The sequence below is a fragment of the Fulmarus glacialis genome, unplaced genomic scaffold (assembly GCF_000690835.1).
Source record: "Fulmarus glacialis isolate BGI_N327 unplaced genomic scaffold, ASM69083v1 scaffold22604, whole genome shotgun sequence".
In the NCBI taxonomy this organism is placed as follows: Eukaryota; Metazoa; Chordata; class Aves; order Procellariiformes; family Procellariidae; genus Fulmarus; species Fulmarus glacialis.
In genome coordinates this window covers 15029-23006 of record NW_009210181.1, presented here as the reverse complement: position 1 = coordinate 23006, position 7978 = coordinate 15029, and the positions used below count along the sequence as shown (strand labels likewise).

General features: G+C 48.3%; 1 protein-coding gene across 1 annotated transcript in view; it reads left to right on the top strand.

The window, feature by feature from the left end:
• The window catches only part of EXOC7 (exocyst complex component 7), a gene marked incomplete at its 5' end in the record, with an annotated part of 22306 nt that overhangs the window by 11028 nt on the left and 3300 nt on the right, over nt 1-7978 (top strand). Inside the window, 6 exons of the mRNA XM_009577103.1 lie at nt 1560-1705; nt 2032-2184; nt 2878-2976; nt 3589-3651; nt 3973-4039; nt 7963-7978. The exon at nt 7963-7978 is cut by the window's right edge and continues 62 nt beyond it. Coding sequence (XP_009575398.1) covers nt 1560-1705; nt 2032-2184; nt 2878-2976; nt 3589-3651; nt 3973-4039; nt 7963-7978 — 544 coding nt within the window. The remainder of the gene's footprint in view (nt 1-1559; nt 1706-2031; nt 2185-2877; nt 2977-3588; nt 3652-3972; nt 4040-7962) is intronic.

The window sequence follows — 7978 nt, the reverse complement described above, 5'->3', positions numbered from 1 at the left end:
GGTAGGAAAAAAGGTATCCATCAGATCAAATAAGCCAAGCTTGAAGCGGCTTCCAGCCAGTGTGAGCATCCATGCTGTAACCACCCTGGATAAATTGCGCCTTCTGTTTGTGCCGGCTGACATCTCACTAGGTCATGAGCATGATTTACGAGTTAAACACCTTTCCGATACCCTGAGCGACAAGCATGGGCCGGCTGCTGGTAAGTACCATGTTGTCACTTCATAACAAGCTGGCTAACATCCCTTCTTTTCAGCATGTTTCACAGTAGTTTTGTAGCCAGTGGCTGTTCATCTACGTGGGCAGTCCTGGAGCATGGGCCTTCTCTGGCTAAGAAGCTCTGGTTCTTCTCAGCAGAATTCACTCCTACTAATCATGCACACCCCATGCCCTCAAACAAGGGAACCCCAACTTTGTCCAGCCACAGACTGGTGGCCACCGTGCTGAGGGGCACTTTCCTGTAGGTAGCTAGTGGCTTGTTCAGTGCTGAGATGAAGCAAACAGGAAAGGGATCACATGCGGCATGCAATACAGTGGGCCACTCTCCACCGTAGGCAGTCTGTAAAACCACATCATGTTTGTGTGTCCCCTGCTGACCATAACTTTCAGAAGATCAACCTGAGGGACCTGTCAGCATAGGGAAGACTCGGTTCTTTCTCCATCAAAAGTTGCAGATGTTACTGGGAGGAGAGAAGCAGCAGCAGCAGCCTATAGCTTAAAGAAGGCCTCTCTGTGTAATCTTGCTGTCTTATAGTGGTTACTACAGGGGTCTGACTAATGCAGGATGGTGTGAGTCCCTTTGTGTCTGTCCTGCTGACCCATCCAGCTAGTGGTTGGCATGAGTTGGTGCGGGCCCTTGTATCATACCGGCACTTCTCATGCTTGCCACATAGGTTCTTTGATGGATCTTTGTCTGAGACATTCATATGCTAGGACTCGAATATTTGCATTTGTGTGCAGCATTTTGTGGCAGATAGCTCACCTAGCTGTGCTGATATTCCTGCTTCATGGGATTTAAATGTTCATCTGCCTGTCTTTTATCTTCTGTTTCTGCCTGTGGGAAGAGGCTGCCTTCCAGGACAGCCTTGATTTCCCAGAAATGTTGATGCAAAATGGCAGTTCTTCATCCGCATGACGGATGGAGATAAGGAATTCTAAAAATACAAGCAGAGATGTTGAATAATTCACCTCAGACCTTCCTGAGTTTAGTACTCTCTGTTCAAGCCCTTGATTAAATTTAGTCTGTATCCCAGAAGAGCTCCAAACTTGCCTTCTGTCATGAGGCGGGAAAGAGCTGGTGTCCTGATGTGCCTGTTTCCTGAACTGCAGATGACTTTGCATGCCTCCTGCAGGGTATGCATAGCTTCTTCCCGTGCACAAACCCAGGGGCAGGTTTGGTGAGAAGATGACTCTTGTTCTCATACAAGGATGGGTGCAAAGCCAGACCACTTTTTCCAGAAGAACCTTTGCTCCTTTTGTAAACCAAGGCCTTGGAGTGAGCAGAGCTGCTGGAAGCTCAGTGTGAATTTCGTTCTCTCTTAAAGCCACCTTGCCCTTACAGGGAGGGATGACGTCTTCGACATCGAGATTGATGCGTACATTCACTGCGTTAGTGCCTTTGTCAAACTGGCCCAGAGCGAATACCAGCTCCTGACAGAAATCGTCCCGGAGCACCACCAGAAGAAGACCTTTGATTCTCTCATCCAGGTCAGTTGAGCCTCTCTGCTTGGCTTCTCCTGTAAAGGATACGCCCAAAGTCTTTTTCCCTTCCTCTTCATTGTGAGGGTGTGGATTCCACCACCTGCTGTGGGTGCCCAAGAGCACCACCACTGCTAGGATTGTCTTCCAGGGCCTGTTTAGGGAACCGGGGCCTGCACAGACCCTGGAGAACATGTGCTCAGAGTCACTCACTAGGTACCACACATGACCAATCAGCTAAATTGGCATCCTTAACTGGTATGCTGCATTGAGCCCCTTGTGCTGCCTGGGCAAAAGTCATGCTGCTTCCTTCTGACTTTCTGGCTTTGTTGCAGGAGTCATTAGATAACTTGATCATGGAGGGGGATAACATTGTCTCAGCTGCCCGGAAAGCCATCATCCGACACGACTATTCAGCTGTGCTCACAATCTTCCCCATCCTTAAGCATCTTAAGCAGATGAAGCCAGAATTTGACCAGGTCTTGCAGGTAAGCGTGATGGAATTGGAGAGGGTCCTGCAGCTTGGGTTTTCTGGAGGATTTTTTGAAAGGGATTATCACAGTGGCTTTGAACAAAGCCATGCAGTTTCTGTCCTCCAGCATGGACTGGAAGTGACACAAATGCAGCTTGCTCCTTTCTGTGATGCAGATGTGACGCAGCATCTCTCAGCAGCAGTTCTCTTCAGTTCAAGTCATGACCCGGTGATGGACCGTTTACATTACTGTATACATGGCCTCTGAGATGTTTCATCTCTGGTACTGTTAAGCTTAGTTTAGACTGTGCTCACTGATGTCTGGAAGATGGGCTTCTCTGAGGAGAGCCTGCTTGGACATTGCCACAAGGTTCTCCAGGTATCCAATGTGGCAGCCAGGTTTAGCAAGGCTCCTTTCCATCTGCTTCCAGCTGGTGACTGTGATGCACCAACCTCTTGTATCAGGTACCATGTAAGAGGAAACACAAGAGGTAGCAAGTCCTGGTCACTGTTAGGGTCAGAACATCTTCCCTTTCTGGCTGGCAGAAGAATGCAGGATTTCACATGTTGTTGATGGTGCTGTAAATATTCTGGCACACGGGGATTTGAGAACGAGGTGCTGGGGTGGGGGATCAGGGAGTGTAGGTGCTGGATGAAAGTTCAGATACTGCTTGTTTTCCTCCTCTGATCTGTTATGGAACTATTCCAGGGAACTGCAGCGGGCACTAAGAACAAACTGCCAGGGCTGATCACTTCCATGGAGACCACTGGTGCAAAGGCCCTGGAAGAGTTTGCAGACAACATTAAGGTAGGATTCTTCTCAGTGTTCTCTCTGGCGACACCAGAGGGGTTTTCTGAGCAGAACTCCTAGTTTAGTTTTCAGCTTTCCATAAGACCACGTAGTTTCTGACTCTAAAGCAGGAGCTTGCTGGGTCGCTTTGGATCGTCGGCTGCAAATACCAAATGCTTGGTGCTGATTTCAAATAGAGGAGGCCTCTGCCTAAGACCCTTAACAAGCATACTACAAATAATTTGACATGAGCTTCCAGGCCTCTGCAGATATCAAGTCAATCTCAGATTCAATCCTATTTAAAAAGAAAGGAAAATTGCTGACGTGAAAAGTTTTGGAGGACTCATGTTAAACTGTCCCTGTGTAAGGTGGGCTTGGTGAATGCACTGCCTGGAAGGTGAGCTGAACATTTGATGGTCACAGGCTGAACAAACCCCTGTGGTCCTGAGCCTCTGGTGCATAAGAGCTGTGGTTTCTGAGCACTAGGAGATGGCACTGCAAGAGCCGGGTCTGAGGATGTTGATAAAGGCTGGATAAAGAAGCCTACAGCTCACTTGCAGCAGCAGTTGTATTGTAGATGCCTTCAATTTCCTTACATGCTTACCTTATGTCTCTCTCTTCCCTTCTTAGAATGATCCGGACAAGGAATATAATATGCCAAAAGATGGGACAGTTCACGAACTCACCAGCAATGTATGTGATGATGATTTGAACCATCCTTTGTGAAAAACAGCTTCTGAAGAGGTTTTAAAAAGAGCAGTAGAGACATTTCTTAAGTTAAGCTGTCTTGGTATTGGAAGGGCAATTAACTGGCTTCCATGGAGAGATTAGCTAGTTACCCTTGCTAAGCCATGATGTGACTGCGTGGGTAAAACCCAGCAGCTCAAAGGAGTATAGAGATTTGTTTCTTGAAGGCTTTTAAGTGTTGGGGACAAGTGATCCTTTATGATCCTTAATAGCAGAGCACAGGAGACACAATGTCAGTTGCTCATAACTTCCCTCCCTTGCTTCCAGGCCATCCTTTTCCTACAGCAATTGTTGGATTTCCAGGAGACGGCGGGTGCCATGCTGGCGTCGCAAGGTACATACATGCACGGGGCTTGTTTGGGCATGCAGTTCCTTCCCCAAATTGCCTGGACATCTTCCCTAAAAATATCAAACCTCAGCATGCACTGTGAGCTTGTTCTCCACCTGTCCTTCACCCTGTGGTTTGTCTTGTCCTCCGATCTGCCATGGTCACGTAGTTGGTTATCTGGAGAACTCCAAGGGATGCAGAGAGTTTCCCTGCTGGCCTTCCACACTTGCTCCTATCGGGTGGTCTTGGGATGGTGTTTATTGCTGATGTGCTCTGTGGTATAAAGAGAGGATGCCTTAGTCATTTAGCTTCAAATCTGACACTGGGCTGGTCCTCTGTGACTGTATGAGTGAGGGTGGTTGGTCCAGCTGAGTTAGCTTTAGTTAGGCTGTGTGTTGACAAATTGCTGCCTTTCTCTGCCACATTCTCTGGTCAGAGTATAACAGCAGCAGCAAGAATATTCTCCTCAGTGTCTAGCTATGGTCAAGCTGGGACTCCTGAGCTATTCATGTGCCACGCGCCCTAACAGAGAGACAAGTTTTAGCTCTGCTCTGCAGGATGTTAAAGAGACTAATGCTAGAAAGAAATACATAGATCAGAAGCTGAGAGCTGCTGCCTCATGTAATGGGATGCTGCTGCGTATCAGCTAGAGCGTGACTCTTGGTTCTTTGCAGAGCAGAGGCTCCCAGCTCTCTATTGAGCCCTCAGCCTGGGCAGAGCTCATGCTTTCAAGTAGGTTTGAATAGAGCAGGCTGGAGAGGTGGAGAACTGGAGATTCAGGGGCATGCAGGGACCTGAGGAGGCACAGGCCACTAGCTGGTGTTGGGAGAGGGTTAGGGAGCCCATTAGGAGCAGGGGAAGGGGAAGCTTACAGCTGCCTCCAGACTTTTATCTGCAATTCCTGCTTGGAAAATTCTGCCAGTTCTAAATTAACTCAAGCTAGGATGTGTGTGCTTTTTGCCACATCTCCTCTAGCCACTGCCTTGTGCCCTCTCCACTTGCCAGCTCAGTGTGCTCAGAGCCTCCTGGGCCTTGACTTTCTCTCCTTGGCCAAAGAGGTGGTCTGAGTTTTTTCTTGGAGAAACCAACTGTTTCCCACGTCCTTCCCTGAATAGTGATGTCAGCACTGTTGTTTCAAAGTCTTTACATGTTGTCATGCAGTAGAGATCTGTCATAGGAGCTGATTCAAAAGGTAGCAGAGGCTTTTTTATTTTTTAGAATAGAATCATAGAATCATTAAGGTTGGAAAAGACCTCTAAGATCGAGACCAACCATCAACCCAACACCACCATGCCCACTAAACCGTGTCCCTAAGCGCCTCATCTACACGTCTTTTAAATACTTCCAGGGATGGTGACTCAACCACTTCCCTGGGCGTGCTGTTCCAATGTTTGACCACTCTTTCAGTAAAGAAATTTTTCCTAATATCCAATCTAAACCTTCCGTGGCACAACTTGAGGCCATTTCCTCTCATCCTATCGCTTGTTACTTGGGAGAAGAGACCAACACCCACCTCGCTACAATCTCCTATCAGGTAGAGCGTGATAAGGTCTCCCCTCAGCCTCCTCTTCTCTAGACTAAACAGTCCCAGTTCCCTCAGTTATATTGGTCGTATAACAAAATGTGACCATATCAGTGACACACAAGCCATTTCCTTTTTAATTGTGGCTGGTTGTCCCATCAGGTATTGAGGGATCCTGCTGTGTAAAGACAGCTTGAGAAAAATGCCTCTTTGCTATCTGTTCAATTATTAAAGCTTGAAGTCAGTGTAATTGTAACAGATCTGGTAACTTGGGCTGACGTGTGGTACCTCAGAGCCATGCATGAGATGACCCGCAATTCAAGTACTGTAGATCGTGTTCTCTCCGTCTACAGTCAGGCTTTAGGGACCATCTGCTGCCAGATGCTCCCTGCTTTCTGACAGTGGTGTTCTCATGCAGAAACAGCTCTGTCGCTTGCTCCAAAAGTTAGACCTGGCCCAACACAGGGCACCCACGCAGGGCAGAGCTGTTCTCATTTTGAGTGATGCTGGTTACTGAATGTTGGTGAAGTTGTGGTCCCTGTCCAGCTGTGGACCCGACATCACCCTAGACCAAGCATCGTCAGATCAGAGGTGATTATGTCAGTGCAGTTTAAGGGGGGAGTTGCTTCTGCAAACAGAGGCATCTGCTCTGGGATGGTGACTTGCCCCGAGGGCGCCTCTCTAATGACAACTTCCAGTTGCTAGCTCAGGTGTGGGTGTCTGGAGTTGGGTTAGATAACTCCCACAGTGATCCCAAGTGGTGGGAAATACATGCAGTTTTTTCTGCAATGTTTGCCTCAAGTGGTAGCAAAAGCAAAGCTGATCAGTTAAATGCAGTGATGCCAATCCCTTGCTCTTGGCCACTGAACGGCTCTGTAGGGCCCTGGACAGCCACGCAGGGATGCTAAAGTGCAGAATGAAGCTTTGCTCAGATTCTTGGGAAAGTTATATGGGCTGTGCAGTTCATTTCAAGGACCAGTAAACTGCTGCTGGCATGAGGGAAAGCTTTCCTTTGCCTTGAAAGTGGATTTGAACTGATTTGGAATGAGGTCTCTTTCTAAATACAAACAATGACAAGACAAACAATGCCTCTAGCAGGGGAAGGAGGTTAGAGTCTGCCTTTCCCCTGTGATCTCTGCTCCATTTGTGGCCTTGGAGGGACTCCTGCCTGCTCTCCCGTGTAGCTGACTGTGGCTGCTCTGTGTTAATATCTGCTTTGTTCTCAAAGGGATGGTGGTCTCTAACCTGTCTTTTTGCACTTTGCGTTTCTTTTTCCTCTCTCCTCCCTCCCCTTTTCTCTCTGCTCTGCCTAATCTTTGTAGTTCTTGGGGACACATACAATATTCCTTTAGATCCCAGAGGTAAGCAGACTTACCCACATGTACCTGTTCATATTGCTTCAGACTCTGGTGATGTTTGTTAATTCTTTATCCTCCAGGAGTGGTAAATAAATTAACACATAATTGAAAAGGGAAAAAGGGGAGGGTAAGTAACTCCTGCCAGTGGGCTGGAGAGAATAGGGAGGGCTTGTCACCAGCAGACAATGGGGGATGCCACATGAGCTGAAACAGGCTAAAGACACTCTCATGGCATTGAATCTCTTTGGCACGGGTAGCAAATTCGCCCAGCTGGTATCGTGCTTTATCCCATGTGTGCTCGGCTCCTTATTGTCCAACTCCCAGCAACAGGAGCCTCAAGGCCTTTCCCATGGGGGGCTTATGAACTTGGACCGCCCGAGCTAGGCCCGGCTGCCAAACCCTCTGGTGGGGGGAGGAGGAGATAGCTACCCCACGTGCCCCGTGGGACCCATGCCCACAGGCCCTTGAGGGCAGAAATCCATCTCTTATGCATAGACAGAGGAACATGTGCCAGCCCGGAGTCATTGCTTGTAAGGGCAGGCTCCCATGCTGGCGCAGTCCCTCGTACAGAGCCAAGCAGGCCCTGTCAGCAACCATGGGGATGGCTGAAACTTTCCAGAGCCCTTCTGCTTGTTTCAATTACTGTTGTGTGCCTGCTGTTAACAGATCACTTGTTGTCTGATTGCCAGTTTCTAGTGCTTACAAACCCTTTTCAGGTGGTAGGGGAAGGATGGGGAGAATGTGTTTAATGACTATTTCTGATCAAGAGGATGTCCTCTGAGCACTAGGAAGGAAAGGAGAGATTTCTGCCGGGGTGCTCAGCACTTGATGCAGATACAAGGATTGAGGGGTGCAGAGCTCTTCCATCCTCACCCTGGATAAGCTGCTCACAATCAGCACTGAAGCAGGGAGCTAATTTCATTGTCGATGGGAGCTCTGCACAAATTCCATAGCAACAGAGACGATGCTTGTTTGAATAGAGGCAGGCTGACCACACATACCCCCTTCCCCATGGCATGTTAACTGGCCTAAGACTCTTTTCTTTTCAGAGACCAGCTCTTCAGC